Source organism: Neoarius graeffei, chromosome 21 (assembly GCF_027579695.1).
Source record: "Neoarius graeffei isolate fNeoGra1 chromosome 21, fNeoGra1.pri, whole genome shotgun sequence".
NCBI lineage: Eukaryota > Metazoa > Chordata > Actinopteri > Siluriformes > Ariidae > Neoarius > Neoarius graeffei.
Window position 1 is genome coordinate 11,970,467 of NC_083589.1, and position 25,309 is coordinate 11,995,775.

Here is a 25,309-nt window from a genome sequence, read left to right on the forward strand (position 1 = left end):
CATTGCGTTCAAGCCAGCATTCATTAAACTTGCATTTGTCCATTTTGCTACAAACCGTGACAATCTCCCTCGCTTCTTTTAGGCTCTACTGTCTAAATGCGCGCGTACCATGCCCTGTGCATCACCATGCCAACCGGGCTAGACGCCGGATTCCACTGTGTCTTATTTGTAGTTTGCAGCGTAGCCAACTGACACTAAGTAGGCCTAGCCTACATGACTAATTATGAATATCACCAACGCATTTAACAAAAAAAAAAAAGCGAATGGGGTAAAGGATTTAAGACTTCACAAAATTACATTTAAGACCTACAATGCAAAATATGCTCGTATTTTAGACTTTTTAAAGCCTTAAATTAGGATTATCAAATTTTAGACTTTTTAAGACTCCGCGGAAACCCTGGATGTAGTGCATCATGCTGCTTTACGTTTTGTGACCGACGCAAAAGCAAGAACACGCCGCTGTAAACTGTATGAAATGGTTCGATGGATGTCACTGTCGCTCAGAAGGAAAAGTCATGTTCTGATTTTCAGAGTTAAAGCACTGATTGGTAAGTTACCACCCGATATCGATAATCTGTTGTCAAGTCAAACCAGTGCTTATAGCACAAGGTCGTGAAATAAAATAATCTCCAACACCACGAACAGTGTTGGGCAAAACTGCCTTTAGCTCATTTGCACCAAATGCCTGGAATGAACTTCAGAACATACTAAATCTTGAGTTATTACCCTCTCTCAATGTATTTAAAAACCTTTTAAAAACAACCATTACAGAACAATGTCATTGTTTCTAACCTGGCTTCTCTGGTTCCTTAACACGTCTTACATTCTACCCTCCTCTATGTCTTTTCTTTACTCTTTGTTTTCTTTCAAATGAAGGTTTTATTGTCATGTGCGTCTGCCAGGACTCCCTGGCAGAAGAGATATTGTAACTCAATGGGACCTTCCTGGAAAAAACAAAGGCTAAATATGGACAGACGAAAGAGTTTTTTCCTGCCACACCGTCACCTTCGAGTCTTTATTTTTCTGTAAAGCTGCTTTGCAACTGTCTACTGTTAAAAGTACTATACAAATAAATTGACTTGACATGATTTGCAAAATCATGGAAACCCTACATTTCATTGAAAATAGTACAAAGACAACATATCAAATGTTGAAACTGAGAAATTTTCTTGCTTTTTGAAAAACATGCTCATTTTGAACTTGTCGTCAGCAACGTGTTTCAAAAAAAGTTGGGACAGAGGCATGTTTATCACTGTGTTGCATCACCTCTACTTTTAACAACACTCGGTAAACGTTTGGGAACTGAGGAGACCAACTGCTGTCGTTTTGAAAGAGAAATGTTGGCCCATTCTTACCGGATATACTGTTTCAGTTGTTCAACAGTTCGGGGTCTCCTTTGTCGTATTTTGCGCTTCACAATGCACCACATCTTTTCAAATGGGAGACAGGTCTGGACTGCAGGCAGGCAGGCAGGCCAGTTTGGCACCTGGACTCTTACTACGGAGCCATGCAATTGTAATATGTGCAGAATGTGGTTTGGCATCGTCTTGCTGAAATAAACAAGGCCTTCCCTGAAAAAGACGTTATCTGGATGGAAGCTACCCATGCCATGTGCACTAATGCACCCTCGTACCATAACAGATGCTGGCTTTTGAACTGTGCACCGATAAGCCGGATGGTCCCTCTGCTCTTTTGTCCGGATGACGCAGTGTCCATGATCTCTAAAAAGAATTTTAAAATAATCAATTCATCAGACCTCGGGACAGTTTTCCCATTTTGCCTCAGTCCATCGTAAAAGAGCTCGGAACCAGAGGTGGTGGCGGCGTTTCTGGATATACAGTTTGCACATGACGTCACAGAGTCGGGGATTAGAGGTCTGCGCGGGTCGGATTTTTCAGTCCCGCTCCCGCCCACATTGTGCAGTCCCACTCCCGCCCGCAAAGAATTATGATTTTCAGTCCCGCTCCCGCCCACAAAGAATTATGATTTTCAGTCCCGCTCCCGCCCGTCATATTTTGTCCCGCTCCCGCCCGCAAATCCCGCATGATGCAGACGTTCGCGTTATCTCTCAGGAAAGTTCTTGTCTTGACACAGCGTGATGGTGCCCCGCCCCCTACTTTGAGTGGATTTGAGCATAAATATCTACAGCTCACGTTCGTTATTATTTACCTTGTTTCTGAATTCAGCATGTAGTGTCTCTAATAATAATAATAATAATAATAATAAAGTGCTGTCAAGCGATTAAAATATTTAATAGCAAATCGCACATTTTTGTCACATGAGAAACCATCGTAATTCTCTGATCAGCATAAAAAAGAGAATGGGCTTGCTTTGTACCAACATTTTTTTTTTATTGCAAAGCAGAGCTAGCAAGAGAACCATGAGTGAACAACTCTAATCAGAGAGACAGGTTACACAGTGACGGTAGGCTTGACTCAATGCTATCCCAGAAATCCTTCCTGTAATATGCAAATTTGGCCGCCTCTGATTGGACAGCCAAATTTGCATATTACAGGAAGGATTTCTGGGATAGCATTGAGTCAAGCCTACCGTCACTGTGTAACCTGTCTCTCTGATTAGAGTTGTAGAATAACTCAAGCAGTAAATCACTTCACTCACGGTTCTCTTGCTAGCTGGGTGTGAACGGCGAGTCATTAGAGTGATCAAAGGATTTCCCGTTAGGGTGGCAAATTTAAGATGCCATTCCTCACTCAATCTGGCAATCTGACTCTCTCTGCAAATTTAGGCATCTTAAAATGTTTTTATTAATGGCAAATAAAATATCCAGCACAAATTATATATGATGGACATAAATTAATAATTTATAATTTTTATTTCAAACACGTTTTTAGTTAGCGGGACTGCAGCTTATCACCGCTCCCACCCGCGCCCGCAATGAGCTTTCAAAATTTGTCCCGCGCCACACTGCTTTGCGGCGGGTCCCGCGAGTCCCGCGGGAGTGCAGGGCTCTATCGGGGATTCCCTAGTGGCGGCCATCTTGCGGGTCAAGCTTACCGTATGGGTCACTGAGCACACATTGTAACGCGCGAGTACAAAGTCTTCAAAAGAACCCAAGCAGGCTATTTAAAGCTAGCAATGGTGCACACCTGTTGTATTCACGGCTGTCGTAATAGGTCAGATGATGACGTCAAGCGGAGCTTTTATGGAATTCCCACTGTACGGGAGCACGAAGGCGAGCAAACAAAGAAACTCAGAATACAAAGGAGAAATCTATGGCTTGCGAGAATCAACCGCAAGGATTATCAGCCTTCCAAACACAGCAAAGTCTGCTCCGATCATTTTATAAGTGGTAAGTTGTTTAAATAAACAATCAATTGTGTTTAAGTTTGTTTTTGGAAACCAAAACATCATGTGAACACTCTCTGGAGAATGCCTAACTGGAACCGCTGAGTGTACGTTTACATTGTAATGCACACTTAATATCGCTCGTTTGTCATGTTTTCTATTTCCAATGTTTACATACCTTGGCTGTAATTAGGACACGACTGTCACTTGGTTTTATATGGTGGACTTCACGGACCCAGCCACAGACAAAATAATTGTATGACTGCAGCGACTTGTATGCTTTGAGGTCGTCAAGTGTGTAGGCGCTTTTACTATTCACGAAATAGATCACAATATCAGGGTACGATATGGATGGCAGCCCTGCATAGTCACTTGAAAATGCATCTTTGTCCACTTTGTAGGGGTCAATTCCCCCAATCAAGGCCAGTTTGGCTGCATACCGTTGTCGTGAGATGTCGTCCAATGTATCCATATACTTCCGTTTGCTTGATTTTGCCGACAATGATCTTTATTTTAGAAAACTGACTATATAACTTCATAAATTCGTCCGAGATAACGTAGCCGGTAATGGCGATGGTCTGTTTTGTTTGCCCCACAAGATGGCGGCTGGAGGGCGTTCCCCGGAATGCCGTGGCGTCAGTGAAAACTATGTATTGTTTATATCTGATTTTAATTTGTATTTGTGGCTGCAGTGATGTACCGTCTTCACAGACAGTTTTCCGAAGCGTTTCTGAGCCCATGCGGCGATTTCCACTACAGAATCGTATCTGGTTTTAACGCAGTGTCACCTGAGGGCCTGAAGATAACAGGCATCCAGTGCTGGTTTTTGTACTTGTCCCTTGCATACAGAGATTCCTCCGGATTCTCAGAAACTTTTGATATTATGTACCATAGATGACGTGATCCCCAAATTTTACATCGAAGAACATTATTCTTAAATTTTTGCACTGTTTGCCTACGCGGTCTTTCACAGAGCGGCGAACCCCTCTCCACCTTTACTTCTGAGAGACTCCGCCTCTTTGGGATGCTCTTTTTATACCCAATCATGTTATGGACCTGTTGACGATTAACCAAATTAGTTTTTTTTTTTTAAATAACCTTACACAACTTTTCCAGCCTTTTGGTGCCCCGTCCCTTTTTTTTTTTTTTGGAAACGTATTGCTGGCATCAAAATCAAATCGAGCAAACATTTTTCAGAAAACAAGAATATCTCAGTTTCAACATTTGATATGTTGGCTTTGGACTATTTTCAGTGAAATATCGGGTTTTGCATGATTTTCAAATCATCAGTGTTTTTATTTGTCTTTTACACAGCATCCCAATTTTTATGGGCATGTAAAATAAAAAATGATCCATTTGGTGCAGCATAGAAAACCAAACACGATGGTCATCACTGAATAAACACTTCTGCATTCCTGCTCCTGATTTCTGCCCACCAACAAGGTACAACCTGGCAACCCAGAATCTATTAAAAGCATAATTCTTAATGAATTCTACACTCCGCAGTCACACTTTAATCATTTATAATTTTGTGCGTTTACATTCCAGACAATGGTAAGCTTTGTGTGTGCGTAATGTGTGTGTGTACCTGTAGCATGTCGAGCAGGCCTTGCCTACAGCCCTCCTCCATGCCATATTCATCCACCAGGATACTGCCCAAGTACAGGAAACATGAGTGTGGGTACACCTGGTACACACTCACCATCTGAAACAGCACACAGCTGTGTCAAAAACATTTTCTCAACACAAAAACATACATCTAAACACTCACCCAACACAACCATGCCCTCCATAACAATGTGCTTAACGTGAGAATGTGCACTTGAGGGCAGAAAAAAAGCAAAACGAAGTACAGGTCGTCGTCGACTTACGACCGATCGACTTTACAACCGGCGAGTGTTTCCCAGCTGAGCGTACGACAGTTTCCGCCCCAGCTCTCGGCATCGCCCAGCATCCAGCCTCTCGCCACGCACGCTGCTCAGTGTGAGCAGTATCCCGGTACAGTAAACTTCTCCCGTGTCCATTTGTGTTGGTAATTATGGTATACGGAGGGTACATGACGCGCTTCGTCCATATCGTGAAATTTATGAGAAAAAGAAAAACAATTCAGACGAGGCTTACCATGTTTATGCAAAGAGCAAATCCTCCCACCAGCCCGAGCGCTGCAACAAGCTGATGACGTAGACGACCCACAGCCAAGCACCAGTGATGCCAGCGGTCACTAAGTTTTGTATTTTGCCATGTTTTACATTTGTATTTTGGTACATTTCAAACTAAAATGTTTTCTATTTTTCACACCTGTATTTCGTATTTTTTTGTTTTGCACATATTAAACGAATTGTACTGTACGCAGTGTAGTACGCAGTGTTGGACTTCAACCAAATAATGAGCCAAGGTAATGAAATAAGAAAATGTTGATAAAATAAGACTTTAAGATGATTACAATATCATATCATTACACATCACAATATACTTACGTTCATTAAACATAGGCCGACTTATGACCAGATCGGTTTACGACCGGTCAGTCGTAACCAAACGCAGTCGTACGGTAAGTCGACGACTACCTGTATATGTTGCGTGTTTCACTGGAATATCACGAATAACAGTCGGAAATGAAAACGTGCAATTACACTACCGTTCAAAAGTTTGGGGTCACCCAGAAAATTGTGTTTTTTCCATGAAAAGTCACACTTTTATTTACCACCATAAGTTGTAAAATGAATAGAAAATATAGTCAAGACATTTTTCTGGCCATTTTGAGCATTTAATCAACCCCACAAATGTGATGCTCCAGAAACTCAATCTGCTCAAAGGAAGGTCAGTTTTATAGCTTCTCTAAAGAGCTCAACTGTTTTCAGCTGTGCTAACATGATTGTACAAGGGTTTTCTAATCCTCCATTAGCCTTCTGAGGCAATGAGCAAACACATTGTACCATTAGAACACTGGAGTGAGAGTTGCTGGAAATGGGCCTCTATACACCTATGGAGATATTGCACCAAAAACCAGACATTTGCAGCTAGAATAGTCATTTACCACATTAGCAATGTATAGAGTGGATTTCTGATTAGTTTAAAGTCATCTTCATTGAAAAGAACAGTGCTTTTCTTTCAAAAATAAGGACATTTCAAAGTGACCCCAAACTTTTGAACGGTAGTGTATTACTGTCTCAGCCGGCATTATGGTTTAGCCAACGTGCCAAGGAGTAGGGGACAGTTTGAGAAAGGTGTCGGAGTAAAAACCTTCCTCCAGTCTTGCTAACATAGACCTCTCTTGTTAACCGGATGTAAATAATCATACAGGCGAGTCGTGAGGTTTAACCCATGACCGATAGGAGGATATGCTGAATTTGCTTGGCCTTCGTTGTCAAACCGAATGGCGTTTCGCCCGCAAATCAACACGGATTTCAACACCACGTTGAGATTTTGGAGATGCCCACATCAGTGTCTCATATGTGCATTAACAGAAGTATCGATCAGCCTTCAGAAATGTGTGGCCATCGAACAGAATCCTGAAGTAACTATTCATCAGTAGAATAAACAGAACAAATTACAGTGTAAACAAATTTGACCCAAACAATAATGCCGCTTTTCCACTACAAACGCGGCTGAGTCGGGCTGAGCCGTGCCGTGCTGAGTCGAGCTGAGCGGGGCTGTTAGAGTTGCATTTCGACTACAACCGCACTGAACCGTGCTGGCTGGAAGTGGGTGGACACATTGGGTGGAGTTAGCGAAAGTGGGTGGACGTCACGTGATGTCGTTAAGCAGCGCAAACAGTGACATCAGTGAGCTTTTAAGCGGTAGTCTCACGACCCGAATAGTAAACAATAAACATGGAGGACATGGAGTCGTTAGTGTTGCTGGTCTTGGTGCTGTGGCTTGTTGTCACCGACAACGCCAACAGATACTGGCAAGAGCGTATAGATGAGGCGAGGCGCATAAGGCTTCAGAAATTCTCGTAATTCGTAATTCTTCTCCTTCCGGGTTTGCGGTGTTTACAGATCCCAGTGTGCTCGCGGGGCGTGTGTGGGCATGTGAGGACACTCCTCCTCACCAATCAGTGCACAGGGGAGTGTCTGCTCACGCCCCCAGCCTCACTCGGCTCGGTTTGGCTCGCTTCAGCCCCACTCCAAAACCGTGCGAGTTTTAGGGGCTAAGCAGGGCTGAAGCGAGCTGAGTCGTGCTGGTTTTTGGTAGTCGAAACGCGAGCCGTGTCGGGCTGAAGTGAGCTGAAGCGAGCTGAGAAAGGGTAGTGGAAAAGGGCCATAATATATAACCAGTGCAGGGTGTCTACAGGTTTGTCCAAGTTAAATTTAAGACTTAAGACTTTCATACCATGTTCCAAAAAAAAAAAAAAAAATTAAGACCAAATCTAAAGTCACGCAAAAACGTTCTCTTTTGGAAAAAAAAAAAAATCCTACATAATTTAATGTAACTTATTGTTCTTGTAAACATTCACCAGAAAACACTATTCTAGTAGAAGTACTTCATTTCTTTTCCTTGACAGGCCTTCACACACTCAGAACACAATATAAGGATCGGATAAACTTGTAACTATGTGACAATCAGAATGCAGTCACAACGTTTGAATCCAATGTACCGATGTGAAAATGTGAATGAAGTCACACACACAATCCAATGCAACAGTTTTGTTTTTTTTTTTAAATTATTATTTTCTCTGCTTGGGGAGTCACATTGTAAGCAGAATTGTTCAATTCCATCTTTGGTCAAACAACAATGCAGAAAACAGTTAAACAATGTGAATGCACACACACCTGAAACTTCGGCTCACTCACTTGCACTTCTTAAAACACTTGGAACGATACCCACACACAAACAATACTATTCTCTCACATGCATGCAATAGAATATATTCTCTCTCTCTCTTACACACACAATATTCTCTTACATCTCGCAGATCTAGCCTCTTCTCCACGACCGTTAGTGGTGGCAGCGCTGAAGTCGGATATTTGAGGCTGATGCTCGCGGCCTTTAGCAAAAGCAACATGTTTGGCGCTCTTCATATGAGAGTCCACCGCTCTTATCCCCATTGTGCCCGACTTAAAAGTCTTACAGCATGCTACACAGTATGCCTCGTTGGCATCTTTGGGTACAGCTTTCAGCCACCACGAGTATTTTGCATCTTGCAGCCAGTTATCATTAAATTCACATTTACCCACTGTGGCTCGGACTACCCTCCATCAACAGATCAGGCACCGAGTGGTTGTCAAGCACACGTGTGTCTAGCAACCGGTGGATTCGGAGCCTGCGTGGTATAATTGTGAGCATCACAAACGATTAAACTTTTTCCCCATCCAAAGCGTACCACATTTTAACGATATGACTGAGTAAAATCTCCATAAATTTAAGATTGAAAATTTAAGACCACGGGGTTTGAAATTTAAGACTTTTTAATGGCCTTATTTTAGGAAAATTATGCCGCTTTTCCACTACCAACGCAGCTGAGTTGGGCTGAGCCGTGCGGTGCTGAGTTGGGCTGAGTCGAGCCGAGCGGGGCTGTTGGAGTTGCATTTCGACTACAACCGCGCTGAACCGTGCTGGCTGGAAGTGGGTGGACACATTGGGTGGAGTTAGCGAAAGTGGGTGGACGTCACGTGATGTCGTTAGGCGGCGCAAACAGTGACATCAGTGACCTTTTAAGCGGTAGTCTCACGCCCCGGATAGTAAACAATAAACATGGAGTCGTTAGTGTTGCTGGTCTTGGTGCTGTGGCTTGTTGTCACCGACAACGCCAACAGATACTGGCAAGAGCGTATAGATGAGGCGAGGCGCATAAGGCTTCAGAAATTCTCGTAATAAGTAATTCTTCTTCTTCCGGGTTTACAGATCCCAGCGTGCTCGCGGGGCGTGTGTGGGCATGTGAGGACACTCCTCCTCACCAATCAGTGCACAGGGGAGTGTCTCCTCACGCCCCTAGCCCCACTCGGCTCGGTTTGGCTCGCTTCAGCCCCACTCCAAAACCGTGCGAGTTTTGGGTGCTGAGTAGGGCTGAAGCGAGCTGAGTCGTGCTGATCTGAGGTAGTCGAAACGCGAGCCGTGTCGGGCTGAAGTGAGCTGAAAAAGGGTAGTGGAAAAGGGCCAATAAATTTAAGACTTTTTAAGGACCCGCGGCCACCCTGCAATGGATAAAATCTGCACTCATCAACATGATTAACGGTTAGACAGCTGTTTGACCACTAATCAGCACGTCATTTATTTGAACACATGCACAACACATCCCCAATACAGACCTGTGTGACGAGTGGCTGGAGTAGTGCAGCTGAGCCCTTGCCCACGCAGCGCACAGCAAACCTCAGGCAGCGGCAACAGCGTTCCACGATGCGGTTATCTGCCTGGTGCGTGTTTAGCGTTTCTGACAACACTGGCCAGATCTGAAGGCAGAAAAATTATTCCTTAGCCTCAAATTAACAGGCTGAAACAAAATATAAATAGCTTAAAACCTTCTAAATATTTTTTTTAGATATAAAAATATGCATTTACTTTTATTTACCCTTCTGCATACATTTTAATTGTACATTTTATCTACTTTTCATTTCTTCAGTCTTGTTTTCTTTCGTGTCTCGTAATAAGTAATGAGGGGTTTTTCGTATTCGAGCAGAGTGTGGGAGAGGAGGTGCAAGTTCAGGTGCACAAAGCAAGGACAAAATATGAGATGTTGTTGACTTGCGAGAAGAATGTCGAGGAGTTCCTGATGTAAATTGTGAAATCAACATGATGTAATGTGAGCGTGGGGAGTGTATCACTATTGCTGCAGCCAAATGGAACTAACGGGTCATTCAGAACTTCGACATGGAAAAAAAAAAAAAGTCTGTTGTTGTGTTTGAACATTAGCTTTTAAGAAATATAGGCACTCATTTACAATTAGAAAAAAAAAAAAGTTGGGACGGTATGAAAAATAAGTGATTTCTACAATGTACTCTGACGTAGAGTTCATTGCAGACAGAATGAACCCAAGATATATTTCATGTTTTCTTGGTCAATTTCATCCATTTCTGCGTTTCAGGTCTACAGCACATTCCAAAAAAAGCTGGGACGAGGGTAATTTAAGGCTAGTAATGAGCTAAACCAATTAAATAATGATGTGATGTCAACAGGTGACTGTAATCATAATTTGGTACCAAAAAAAAAAAAAAGTTATCGGTATCCAGGAAAGGCCTACTCTTTGAGGAGCTAAGATGGCCGAGGATCTCCAGTTTGTCAAAAAGTGCGTGAGAAAATTATCGAAATGTTAAAAAAAAATATTCCTCAAAGAAAGATAGGAAGAGATTTGGATATTTCACCCTCTACAGTGCATATCATTAAACGATTCAAGGAATCTGGAGGGATTCCAGTGTGTAAACGGCACAAGCCTAATCTGAACACCCGCGATCTCTGATCCCTCCGATGGCACTGCATCAAGAACCATCATTCATCTATGGACCCTTTTCACGTGACGTCACGACAAACGCGGCCGCCATTTTGGACGTGTACTACCAGTAGTTTACCACAGCCAGCACTGAGGAACGGCAGCAAAGAAAGTTTTTACTTTCAGCAAGACTTCCATCATGCCACTATATTGTTGTGCACCTGGATGTAGTAACCATCAACAAACAAGGCAAGGTTTATCATTTTATCGGATCCCGACGGAGAAGATGGATAGCGGCCATTAACAGATTGGCAGCCCTCGGCATACCAGCGCTTGTGTAGTGACCACTTTGTTGGAGGTAAGACGAATAAAATTAGCCAGAAAAGGCATTACATTGCTGTTAACATTCTGTGGCGGCGAGTGTGTAACCAAATAGGCTAAAATAACCCATTGTAACCTCTTTGTTCTTCTGTAGTAGCTATTGTTGACTAGCTAATGTCAACAAGTAGCTGGTATGTTACTGTAGCAATGTTTACGTTCAGTCATTTGGATGACTGTTAAAACCTTTCAGTCTCAAGTTTTTCCTTTACTGGATTTACTAGTTTACTGTAATTATGATCCGGCAGCTATTTACACCGGATCCAGTATAAATAGCTGCCGGAGCCAACGTCCGAGGTTCCAGAGCGCGCTCCGGCTTGCTCTCCCTCAAATTAAGCAGTGCGCGCCGGCTTGCTCCCGGAGTGCTCCGACCGAAGTTCCCCTCAAATTAAGCAGCGCGCGCCGGCTTGCTCCGGCCGAGGTTCTGGAGCACACTCCGGCCGAGGTTGCCCTCAAATTAAGCAGCGCACTCCGGCTTGCTCCGGAGCAAGCCGGAGCGCGCTCCGTAACCTCGGCCGGAGCACTCCTGGAGCAAGCCGGAGCGCGCTCCGTAACCTCGGCCGGAGCACTCCTGGAGCAAGCCGGAGCGCGCTCCGGAACCTCGGCCGGAGCACTCCTGGAGCAAGCCGGAGCGCGCTCCGGAACTTCGGACGTTGGCGTGTATGTGTATGGCGATGGGTTTTTAACGACATAGGTATACAGATCATGTGGGCCGAAGTCAGGTAAAGACGAGGGCTTCGTGTACTTCCGTACGTCAGTGAACAATCCTGGTGGAAGCAGGTAAACGTCGTTCTCTAAGCCTGCTAACCTCAATTTTTGCAAATACCTCTCCCTCTGCTCGCCCTGTAAATGCCCTATGTCACTGGATAGTGAAGGTGTTTTCTGCATCTCGCTCCTTTTTCTTTTATGTTTTTCGTTTGTCGCCTTCCTCGCATTCAAACTGATTCGAGCCGAAGTCCGGTACATGTCCAAAATGGCGGTCGCGTTTACGAAGGTCACGTGACTGAAAAGGGTCTATAGCTGATAGAACCACATGGGCTCGGGATTACTTTGGCAACTCTTTGTCAAGCTACAATATGGAGTTACATCCACAAAAGCCAGTTAAAACTTTACTGCGGGGTGGGTGGGTGGGTGGGGTGTTAACTGTGCCCAGAAGCGCCGTCAACTTCTCTGGGCTTGGAGGCGTCTGGGATGGCCCATCACACAAAGGAAATGTGTATTGTGGTCAGACGAATCAGTATTCCAGGTCTTTTTTGGAAGAAATGGACACCATGTGCTCCAGACCAAAAGCCAGTGTGTCATGGTATGGGGTTGTGTCAGTGCCCTTGCCAAAGATAACTTACATTTCTATGATGGAGCATTAATGCAGAAAAGCACACAGATTTTGAAGCAACATATGCTGCCTTCAAGACGACATCTTTTCCAGGGAGATTTCAGCAAGACAACGCAAAATCACATTCTGCACACATTACAAAGGCGTGGCTGTGGAAGAAGAGGCCGTGTCTCCTCCGTCCCCAATAGAGGATGTGTGGAGAATTTAGAAATTAAAAATATGACCGTGATGACCCCGCAGTGTCACACACCTTAAGACCAGTTTGCAGGATGAATGGGACAAAATAACTCCTGAAAACACTTCACCGCTTGGTGTCTTCAGTTCGTCAACATCGTTTAAGTGTTGTGAGAAGGAATGGAAACATGATAAAGTGGGAAATGCCAACTTTTGTTTTTGAAATGTGTTGCAGGAATCAAAATTATAATGGGTTTATTTTGAAAAATTAATAAAATTCACGAGGGAAAACGTCAAATAAATGCGCTGTCGTATTGTTTGGAGTGCAATACAGGTCCAAGATAATTTACAAAAAATCAATCAATCACTGTTTTCAGTTTTAATTTCAACATACCGTCCAAACTTTTTCTGATTTGGGGTCGTATTTGTTGATGTACTGGATGTGTCATTTTGGCAAGACTGGACCTCAGAAGGAAATAGTGCAAGTGTGTGTGTGTGTGTGTTTTACCTCCTGAATTACTTTTTGACAAGGGTGCATTTGTCCATTCTCTACAAAAGGATTTGTGTGTCTAAACAGCAGACAACAAGCGAAGACAAAATAAAGAGTATGTTGAGATTAAGCTGGAGAGTAATTCAACAAGCTGGTTTCTTAAAATTATCTGTTTGTATTAAACTGCACCCTAAGATGATAATAATAATAATAATAATAAGACAGCTGATTGTACAAGTTGCGGTGTACGCCGGGGTCTGACCTGAAGATTACTGCCAGTCTGTCCAGCCATACTGTGGGGTCTGATGATTTTCCATTACTGGACTCCTGAGACAGCAACTGAAAACACACCCAACAATAAGATAAACTTTACTGATCCTGAAAGAAATATTTGTTACATTTCTGAATGAACCGTGAGCAGTGTTTGTGTTTTAGAGAACCCCTCGCTGTAAAAAAGGGGAGGAGATGTACAGTCCCGGTCTTCCAGGTGAGTAGAAACTGAATGAGGGAGGAAAAAATTACAGCATCTTCTACGCTTAACTGTGGCTGGTAGGCAAAGTGCAAACTTCATAATGTGAGAAGTCTATGGCACCAGTCTCCGGTCATGGTCTACACTACCGTTCAAAAGTTTGGGGTCACCCAGACAATTTTGTGTTTTCCATGAAAAGTCACACTTTTATTTCCCACCATAAGTTGTAAAATGAATAGAAAATATAGTCAAGACATTTTTCTGGCCATTTTGAGCATTTAATCGACCCCACAAATGTGATGCTCCAGAAACTCAATCTGCTCAAAGGAAGGTCAGTTTTATAGCTTCTCTAAAGAGCTCAACTGTTTTCAGCTGTGCTAACATGATTGTACAAGGGTTTTCTAATCCTCCATTAGCCTTCTGAGGCAATGAGCAAACACATTGTACCATTAGAACACTGGAGTGAGAGTTGCTGGAAATGGGCCTCTATACACCTATGGAGATATTGCACCAAAAACCAGACATTTGCAGCTAGAACAGTCATTTACCACATTAGCAATGTATAGAGTGGATTTCTGATTAGTTTAAAGTGATCTTCATTGAAAAGAACAGTGCTTTTCTTTCAAAAATAACGACATTTCAAAGTGACCCCAAACTTTTGAACGGTAGTGTATACTGGGCTTCTTAAAACGTGTTCCCAGGAACAGGAACTCTCCTGACACAATCCGTTTAAACAATTCAATTTCCCATGTTTCACTGCCAGTCGGATCACCTCTCTGTTAATACAGGAAGCAAAGAGGGGGGAGAAAAAACAAACAAACAAAAAACCCTCAATACACATTCCAAGACGTAAAGACGCAGAGAAACACTGGCAGGCTACCACTTGTGGTGGTGCTGGGAGGCCAGTGCAGATCTATGGTACTGTATATTACAAAGCACACAATCAATCAGACAGTCGAGGCAAGGCAGGGCAAGTTCAGTGGCAGGGGTAGATCAGTGGTTAAAGTGCATATCACGGGTAAATTCGGGAGCAAGATCGATGTAATTCTCCTATTTTATATTAAACTTTGGTCAAATATCTCACATTTTGCGCAATTTTTTGTACCTTGCGCAATACCAGAAAAATTCAGTTGAAATCAAGCCATTTGAGGCGAATTGGTCCGCCTCTGACACAACTTGCCATTTGGATTTCCCGGCAAACACTGATTTTCATGACGTCGCGTGCGGGACGCCTCCTTCTGAATCCTACGTCAGCGCTGGTTTGTTTATGAGAAAACAACCTGGTGGTTTTTTGCAAATTCCTTCAACATTATCGCGTAATTATTAAAATGGTTAACAGATGTATCGTAGGAGGGTGGAGCAACACCAGTCTTGATGGGATTAGTACTCAACGTTTTCCAAAAGACCGGACAATGAGAGAGAAATGGGAGCGCTTGGTCTACACAGGCTGTGCACTGAAACGGTGCAAAGCTCGCGCAGCCTGCTGGCGCTTCCGCAGGTGACATCACGAATCTGGCTCTAGACTCCCTTGGGATTTTTCCAGACGCGTTTTATTTTTTTCTGCTGTAGACAGACGGCCTTGTGCAAAACCACCCTTCTGGATGAGTGTGTAAAAGGACAGACTTTCATATAAAAAAAAAAAACCCGAAATTGGTCCAGGATATGCACTTTAAGATGATGGACTACTGTTCGGAAAGTCATGAGAAAACTGACACTAAAGCCTGGTTTGTGTTTAATTTGAACTGAGAGAATTGAGATCTGCATAAAACATGTTTGACAGTTTGCCTGTACTTTGTCAATTATTCGCAAGCTGTTAACTAAACAAGGAAGAAGCAGAGGAATAACTAGTCCAACTAGTGACGGGTGGGGGGAACAAAAACATTCACTACGTTCAGACTGCAACCTGAAACGACCCATATCCGATTTGTTGTGAAATCCGATTTTTTTGTTCTTTTTTTGTTTGTTTGTTTCATTATCTGGTTAGTGTTAAAGTGTGAGGTCTCGTGTGTGTTTTTGTTTCTGAACTGAAATGAAAACGTGTAGCCTGGTAACGAGGGTTGACTCCTAAATGTCTCTCTAATTTCTGTATAAAAGTGCACTACATGTTACTAGGAAGTAATGGATTTTTAAACTCTGTATAGTGCACTCGAGCTTCAGTAGGCAGTCATTTGGGATACGGCCGCTGTATTACCAAACTCTTAATTCAGGCTTAATAATTTGCACATATTTATTTCGTCATATTAATAAACTTTTTCTACATTTTTATAAATATTTATTTAGATTGTTTATAGCCAGCTGAATTCTGCAACTTCTCTCAGCGCTGGCTCAAGGTGCAGAAACACCAGTGCAGTTTGCGATGGAGATGAGGCGAGACCTGGCGATGTGGTTTTTGTGGCGGCGGCGGAACTCACACAATAATCTGATGAGCAGCAGACTGATGAGACCGAAGGTGTCAAATTACTGGAAATTTCCAGAACAATCTTATAATCTTGTAATACAGGATGGTTTAAGTTATAAATCAGTTATAGAAACTGTTTTATTTAATCAGGCTAACAGATCAACATCCAGGTCCCTACCAAATCCACCATTAGCTTGATCAATTCTATAAAAGTCTATTTAAATTCTGAAAACTGTACAAATGTTGTTTTCCACCAAAGACGCAGGATTAGCCAACGCAGAATAGTGACGTTTGTCTCTTGTTGATGACGTGTAGGTCGCATGAATGCGACCTGTCCGGTCAGACTGCAGTCGCATGTGAAAATATCAGATATGCATCGGAATTAGGACCACATATCCAAGCGGCCTGGGTCGCATGTGAAAAAATCGGATCTGTCTCATTCAGATTGTCAATAACAAATTGGATACAGGTCGCATATGGGCAAAAAAAAAAAAAAATCGGATATGGGTCGTTTCAGGGTGCAGTCTGAACGTAGTCTTTGTCACGCTAACACTTTCTTGATTATTCAAACTAAATCAAGGCATGTTTTATTTTGGTCGTGTCGGTTTTCCGTCACTCATCTGAGAAAGACGATGCAGTATTCTGACAAATCACACCAGCCGGGGAGGACCTACATATAGGGAAACCTTGCGCTTTTCTGTTACTTGACCGTGTTCCAATATTTTTGGGTTGTTCTTGGATGTCGACCAAAAGGATTGTGACGCAACCTTCAAAAAACAAAAACAAGTGTTGATTCCTGTGAGAAAGTGAATTGATCCTGAATCAATACAAATACAGGCAGTGAACAAACATGCTGCGTGTTTTGGGTTGCGGACGTCATTTTTGTATATCGTACAAACCCCATTTCCATAAAAGTTGGGATACTTTCCAAAATGCAGTAAAAACAAAAATCTGATTTTTTTGTTTTAAATTCATGTGAACCTTTATTTAACTGACAAAAATACAAAAGATTTTCTATAGTTTTACTGGCCAACTTGACTGTATTTGGTAAATATAAACAAAAGTATTTGATGCCTTGCAACACAGACACAAAAAAAGTTGGGACAGAGGCCATTGTGTTGTGTTAAGGTCTGGTCCCACAATACCGATAACTATAATTAAATGGGTCCCCTGCAGTTTGAGATTGGTGCTCATACCAGACCAATAACGATCCCTACAGCCCAGGCCTGGGTTTACCCGTGCAATCGGTGAGATTGCTTCTGGAGCGATTTTTCCAGGCCTGGACCTGAGCCGATAAAACATCTGACCAATCAGGTAATTGTTTACATGCGCCGTTGTCCGAGTACGTGCTATTTTTCCACTGGGCATCTTTGTACATCCTTGTTGCAGCATGAAGTCACGGAATATGGATTCACAGAAAATTAACCAAAAAAAAAAAAAAAGAACCCCATCTTTTCACGGATGTAATATTTTCCGTGAAATTTCAATAGTAAATTAATAAAGTAAACATATAAATGCAGGTAGGATATTTTAATTATGAACTTCAGCGGTCCAAACATTTGTTTTAGACTTCCTTAATTTTTTTTTTTTTTTTTATCCGTGATGCATCATCCATATGAAATCAGTAACCAATCTGTAATATACTGAAACGTCCGTGACTGATCCGTGATGCAGCCGTATTAAAATCCATAACCACTCTGTATTCTGTATCCTTTATTATATTTCCGTAGTCCGTGACCTATCCATATTTTGTCAGCCACCGAAGGTGTGTACACATGGGTTGTTTTGAAATCCAAGCTGTACAGTACGACCCAGAATAACGGGCTACTACTTGGAAAAAAAAACTTCCATGACTATTCCTAAATTGCATGCATTTATTTCCCTGAGTGGCAGGACCAAGCGATATTATAGTCAGGATTATAGTTGTGGTGTGACTGCTCCAGACTGGAACTAAATTCAGACATAGGTGTAGTCAGAATTATAGTTATCAGTGTTGTGGGACCGGGCCCTTACACCACCTTTCCTTTAATCGTATGGGATCTGAGGACTCCGACTGTTGCAGTTGGAATTGTTGTCCATTCTTGCTTGATACAAGACTTCAGCTGCTCAACATTCCGTGGTCGCTGTTGTCCGATTCTCCTCTTCATGATGCGCCGTACATTCTTAATAGGAGACAGAGCTGGATTGACAGCAGGCCAGTCAAGCACATGCACTCCGTGTCGACAAAGCCACGCTGTTGTAGCCCATCAGAATGAGGCCTGGCACTGTCCTTCTCAAATAAGCATGGACTTCCCGGGAAGAAACGTCGCCTTGATGGCAGCATATATCCCTCTAAAATCTCAATATACACACCCATCTCCCCTGATGCCCCCCCAAACCACCACAGCTGCTGGATTCTGCACCTTTCTCTGATAAAAAAAAAACCGGATGGTCATGTTCGCCTTTGGCGCTGAGAACTCAACGCCTGGTTTTCCCATCAACAAGCTGAAATGTGGACTCATCTGACCACAGCGCACGTTTCCACCGTCTTTCAGTCCATCTCAGAGTTGTTCAGGCCCAGAGAAATCAGCTGCGTTTCTGTATCGAATTGATGAATGGCTTCCTCCTTCACGTGGTTATATTTGTCACATTAGCATGACGGTTTCTCAGGCAGCGCCTCCTGAGGGCTCGAAGGTCAACAGTGGTTTCCAACCTCGCCCTTTCCACACGGAGAGGTCTCTGAATTCCCTGAATCTTTTCACAATATTACAGACTGTAGAGTCTGAAAGACCTCAAATCTTGCATTGAGAAATGTTCTTTTTGAATTGAATAACAAGTCTCTCACAAATTCTGGCACAAAGCAGTGAGCCACGCCCCATCCTTGCTTGGAAAGACTGAGCTTTTAGTGCTGCTCCTTTTATCCCCAATCATGTTACCAATTAACCTGATTGTTGTGGAATCTTCCAAAATGGTGTTACTTGAATAGACGATAATTTTTTTTTTTTAACCTTATTTTGCCTCTGTCCTAACTTTTTTTTTTTTGGAGTGCGTTTCAGGCATCGCATTCTAACTTAAAAGGAGAACTGAAGTCATTTTTAAACTTGCTTTATTTCTTAATTAACGTGTTATTCAATGACGTTTTCGGTTTTAGTAGCCTTATATCGTGACTCGTATTGGCAACTAATCGCAATTAAATGTTATACTCATCGGCCTATTCGGTTTTTAGCCATGTTGAATTTAGTTCGTTTGGTCCATGGCGGGCGTCGCTTATCCGTGCGATCTTCACGAGACTTGTTCAAGACTCCGAAACGTCAAGTGTCAGCGCCACCATTTTGAAAACTGTTTTCCAAAAGAAATCTTGCACGAAAACGAGTTTAAATAACGATTACTGCCGACTTTTTTCACACTTTCCTGATTGCTATCAAAAACTTCCGGCTTGATCACGTCAGCATTCCAAAGAGCGCACGCATGTCTTTTGACAACGTTGGCAGATGCCAGTCACTTTGATTTCCGCTGTACGTTTTACTTCCATCCTACGATGTCTCGCACAGGTCTCGACGAATCTCGTTTACGGCCATTGCTTTGACATGGACTGATATATTACAGAGCGTATTTCAAAACGCTCATAACTTGCTCTAGCGGTGACAAAATGGCGATCAAAAATGCATTCCGACATTTAATAAAATGAGAGAAATAGAATTTTAATGATAAAAAAAAATTACCTTCAGTTCTCCTTTAATTATATTTTGTAAATATAAATGAAGTTGGTCAGTAAAACTATTGAAAATCTTTTCTTTGTACTTTTGTCAGTCAAATAAAGGGTCACTTGAATTAAATTTCAGATTTTTTTTATTGCATTTTGGAAAAGATCCAACTTTTCTGGAACTGGCGTTCGTGGATGTGAGCTGCTAAATCAGCTACGAGGCACAAACTGAGCCAAAAGAAGAGATAAGCACTGCAGAAATGTGTTGAAGGATTTGGACAGACAGACGAAAGGAGGAAAATAAATAAATATATATGAGTGATTCCACGCTTATGGGTACTGAAATGGGGACATGAACTTATTTTTAAAAATTCACCTAAAACCATTTCTTTTTTTACCATCAGGTCACAAGACATGTAATCTTTAATGAATGATATGTTAAAAGATAACTTTAATTTTCTGAGATGTAATAAAAACATATTTATATGCCAAAGTCAAGCCTATGAGTTCCAAAATGATGTCTGTTACATTACTTCTGTTACGATTGTCCATCTCACGTCTGTTACAAATTAATTACAATCTAGCTATAGACCATGTTAATCTTATTGAAAGAATGTGTATGTTTATTCTACTACACATGTTTATTAATTATATTTGCTAAAACATCACCTTCCTATGTTTCAAAAAGTAATTCTACATTGTTAAAATTGAGAATATATATGTCCACAACACTTCTGTTACGTTCTGACTTTGGCATATAAATATGTTTTTATTACATCTCAGAAAATTAAAGTTATCTTTTAACATATTCATTAAAGATTACATGTTTTGTGACCTGATGGTAAAAAAAGAAATGGTTTTAGGTGAATTTTTAAAAATAAGTTCATGTCCCCATTTCAGTACCCATAAGCGTGGAATCACTCATATATATGTTTACACAAGTAATTCGTATAATGTATAATCTAATAAGAAATGAGAATTGAGGGGTGTTCACAAGGCACATATTTGCATCGATGCTGCACCGATGTATTTTGTTGCGATATATCTTACACCGGTGTAAATTTTGTGGAGTGTTCACACGTCACAAATCTCAGAGCCTAATCTAGGAATTTGAAAATAGGGGACAGATCCCTCACTAGTTGTAGAAACAGGGGACAGAAAATATTAACATGGGTAAAAATATCCCTCATTTGTTCCAGTTAGTGGGGACAGAAAAATAAGTAATACATTGGTAGATATTTTCAAGAGTACATCTATAAACAGAACAGTTTTATTAATCTTTTCTTTTAGAATATCATTAACATAATACTAAATTGAACTTTCAACAAGAAAAATTAAACAAATTACTCAAAAAAAAAAACCTAGCAATCATGTAGAATGTGTAAGATTACCAGGACTACAAAAATGCAGAAAAATAGGCTTTACTTATCCAAATGCACCTGTTGGTTCAAAAGTTAAAGTGCAGAGAACCTCACAGCACAACATGAAGTTACCTTAAAATATAATATGCCTCATATAATATAATATGCCTCAGCTTTCATGTAAGAAAAAAAAAAAACTATTAATACTAGTACTGTGTGCAGGCAGTCTCTCCTGAAGACCAAATTAAACAATAATTATAAACTAATAAAATAAATGTCTCAAGCTTCATAGAAGAAAAAAAAACAACAATTTGAACAGAATCTCACAGTATGATGCTGAAGCTGCCTAAACAATGGAAAATAAAATACCATTTTGGCAAAAATGTTGGCATCCATTAATTTTTAAGTAAAAAAAAAAAAAAAATAAAGTGCACACAGTCCTTCACTGTAAACATAACACTTTCAGTAACAGAATTTAAGCCTATTCATGCAATGTTGCCAGATACTGCTGACGTTTTCCAGCCTAAATATGTTCAAAACCCGCCAAAATGCACTTAAAACCGCCCAATCTGGCAAAACTGCGTGCATGCTGCTTCTCTTGAACGTATACACGGAAGTAAGGTGGAAGGTAGTTTGTCGACGTCACCTCAAGACGACGCCAACAATTGGTCAAATTTGCGGGAAAGTTGCGGTGATTGGATAGAATTGCAACACCGCCCTGAATTTGCGGGGATTGGTTGAATTAGCGTTGATGTTGCAAATCACGAAATCCTGGAGGCTCTGAATGTTATGTTTGGATGAGACAGAACGATATGCCATGTGCTTTTGGGTATTTTTAAAAACACTTCACACAATTGGTTGAGATACACTGTCTTCCGGTTCAGTGACCAATGACGTAATAGTTCACAAAACTGTTTTACCCGCTAAATAAACCATTCGGAATGCTTCGGTCCTTTCCGATATTTTCCGATTGGTGTGTAAACAGCGCTATATTTACCGCAGTGCTTGCTAGCGGGTGCTGACAAATTGATACGCACGAGATTCAGTAAAACGCGACTACACGCTCTCTACTTATAAATGTACGGCAAAATTAATAGATACGTGATATCACTCTCGCGCCCAAAAAGTGGATGTGCGACAGACAGATAAAAAAACGTGTATTATCGCGTATTACGCGCCCTAGATTAGGCTCTGCACCTGCTTACTAGAGAGAAGCGTGTTAGCACCGGTGCAGCCCCACTTGTGTTCACACGGCAGTTTTTGCGACCGTGCTTTATGATAGTAATAATGCGGAAATGAAATATGCGCATGCGTGAAAATGTACTTCCTTTTCCCGCCTTGTTTGTGATTGATATATTGAAAAACCATTTGTCTGGTTTATACTTCTCCAGACAAACTTTCTACGTTGTGGTCTATCAGACACCGTAAAAGGGTAAGAGAGAAAGGAAAAGGTTGCGCAAGTACAAGAGAGCACGAAAACAACGCATTCTACAATTCATTAGGCAACAAATCGACGACTTCGTGTCGTTCATGGCCATGTGGACGGTTATCATGGCATCACCAAGCGCCGGGAAAACAACGTGGATGAAGGCACGCAGTTCTGTTGTTGATATTCGCCATTTTGGAAGCGCAAAATACCAGGATGCAAATTATGCAATGCCCGTATGTAATCAACTCTCGTCACGCGTAGCGAGTCTACCCCTGTAGCGTTCAGACGTCCCATTTTATATCGGTACTGCCCCGCAAACTAGCATTTACTCCGGAGTAAATTTCTTAAACCACCTCCCGAGCAGGGTTAGATTTGCACCGGTTTAAGCAGCTTTCAGGGGCTACACCGGTATAACTTTGTACCGTGTGAACACTCTAGCGGGGCAGCCCCGGTGCTACACCGGAGTAAAAGTTGCCGTGTGAACACCCCTTTGGAGTTAACGGCTTCTTCGTGTAATCTGAACATCACTATCAAAAGGTGATATCATGGTGAATAATTGTATTGGCTATGCTTGTAGTCTGTCCCCAGTCACATGGACAGGGGCGTCTGTGGTGAAGGCAGAGAGATGGAGAGAGAACTAACTGCTGAAAGAATGTGTCAAAAGAGTGGAGTGGTGGAACTGAATAAAGTGCTCCCGTTTAAATTATGAACACTTCACATGCTCGGAGCCCCATACACCCACCTTCTTCAGGGCCGTGACCTGAACAGAGCACAAATCACTCAGACACTCCGCTATCTTCTCCAGCGGAAGCCGTGCCAGCACCAGCGCCGTGCCTGAGAGGAATCAAACACACTTTATGTTAGCTCGTGTCAACACTATGATCAGCCCTTCACTACACAAGTTAAAAAAAAAAAAAAAGCAAAGCATATGTAGCTAACCACACTGAGCATGACGACGCTCTTAAGACGGCTTGACAAGCATTTGCCTAGTGCACAGCAAAAATCAAAACACTTTCACCAAATAACATCTGGCCAGCAGCAAAAGGCAGGAAAAAAAAAAAAAAAAGGGAAAACAATAATTAATAAATAAATGTGATGCGCCAGACAGCATTCTTAAGTAAACAGGACGGTCTGACTGAGTGATGACCATGAAACGCCACTTAGATGATTACTGCTTTGAAAGGATGCATACAGTTGCAGTCGCAAGTTTACATACACTCCTCACCAGCGATGGGAATAACGGTGTTAGAAATAAACTGCGTTACTAACGGCGTTACTTTTTTTTAGTAACGAGTAATCTAACTAATTACTTTTTACATCGTTATAACGCCATTCCCGTTACTTACCATAAAATACTATGCGTTACTTTATTAAAGCTGTTTTAATCTGGCACGCTGCTCGTTCAGCCTTTCTTTACTCTGCTTTAGTGTGGGGCGGGGAGATGCGAGACAACGGCACAGTAAGCCAATCAGAGTAGATTTGGACAACATACATAGGTAGGCCACGCCTACTGCACTACTACGCACTCTTTCAATCAGAAGACCCAGCGATGGCGAGCGGTCAGCCCAAGACTGCGCTTTCACACTGGAAATACAGCCATTGCTTTTCATTACTTGAAATAAAAGGCAAAAATGTGTACGTGCAATGCACATTATGCCGAGGAACAAAGCGTTTGTCCTCGTCAGTGGCCAGTAATTAGTAACAATTTTAATAACTACAAAAATATATTCAATTTGATAGATGTCTTCTCACATTGCCCCACAAAAATATTAATATAGTGTAGATAATGTTACTGATTGGTTCTGTTAAGTGTCCATTTCAGTCATTAAACACATTGAACATTCACTTATATTATGATTACACTAATTGAATTTGATTTATTTATTTATTTTGGGGGGGGGGGGGGGGGGGGGGACAAAATGTAACGGAATAATTACTTTCCCTGGTAATTAGTTACTTTAATGACAAAGTAACTCCGTTACTAACTCAGTTACTTTTTGGGAAAAGTAACTAGTAACTATAATTACTTTTTGAAAGTAACGTGCCCAACACTGGTCCTCACTGTAATATCAGGCTTCCAGTTGTTTCTCTGAACTGTTCTGTTGCTGTGGCAGAATGACTGTGCAAACTACAGCTTTATAGAATAAAACAAGAATTTGGTGCACAAGTTTTAACTACTTTTGGGTTTTCTGGAAAAAAAAAAAAAATCAATCACCTAATATTTGGTTAAAATGTCCATCAGCAGGTTTCACCTTGACGAGATGCTTTTGTTCGCCATCAACAAGCTTCGGTCGGGATGGTGGTTGGATACTTGACCACGCTTTTTGGCAGAATTAGTAGAGTTCTTTTAAATTTGGGGATCTCCTGGCATAGACCCGAGTTTCATGCACAGTCCATACATTTCCGATAGGGCCAGGGCTTTGGGAAGGCCATTCCACAACCTGCTCTGATGCGTTTGTGGTCGGCATCGTCCTGCTGGAACACACAATGGCGTCCAAGCTTCAACTGCCTAGCTGATGGGTTGAGGTTGTGCTGAGGAATTCTGAGGTGGTCGTCCTCCTTCATGATTCCATCCACTTCGTTTAACCATGTGTAACAGTTGGTACAGTGTTCTTGGGGCTGAACGCATCACCTTTACTTTTCCAAACATGCCTCTGGTCTTTGTGGCCAAACAACTCAATCTGTGTCTCGTTTGACGACCTTTCCTCCAGAAGGCTTTTTCTTTGTCCAAACTTTAGTCAAGCTTGAAGGTGTCCATTTTTCTTCTTCTTTCCTGGACAGCAGTCTCTCAGTCCATGGGGATGTAAAACCTTCAATGTAGACAGTGTTCCAGCAGCTTCCAGTCCACGGCAGGGCTGTGCCTTGGTGGTTCTTGGGCTGTTCCTGACCATCTGAACCAGCTGAGAGGGACAGTCTGGGTCTT

General features: G+C 41.9%; 1 protein-coding gene across 1 annotated transcript in view; it reads right to left on the reverse strand.

Annotated features, from left to right (window-relative positions):
- tnpo3 (transportin 3) overlaps nucleotides 1–25,309 on the reverse strand; it is a 158,078-nt gene that overhangs the window by 46,583 nt on the left and 86,186 nt on the right. Inside the window, exons 13-17 of the mRNA XM_060903881.1 lie at nucleotides 23,129–23,220; nucleotides 13,310–13,386; nucleotides 13,066–13,126; nucleotides 9,558–9,698; nucleotides 4,895–5,011 (exon numbers count right to left, since the gene is read on the reverse strand). Coding sequence (XP_060759864.1) covers nucleotides 4,895–5,011; nucleotides 9,558–9,698; nucleotides 13,066–13,126; nucleotides 13,310–13,386; nucleotides 23,129–23,220 — 488 coding nt within the window. The remainder of the gene's footprint in view (nucleotides 1–4,894; nucleotides 5,012–9,557; nucleotides 9,699–13,065; nucleotides 13,127–13,309; nucleotides 13,387–23,128; nucleotides 23,221–25,309) is intronic.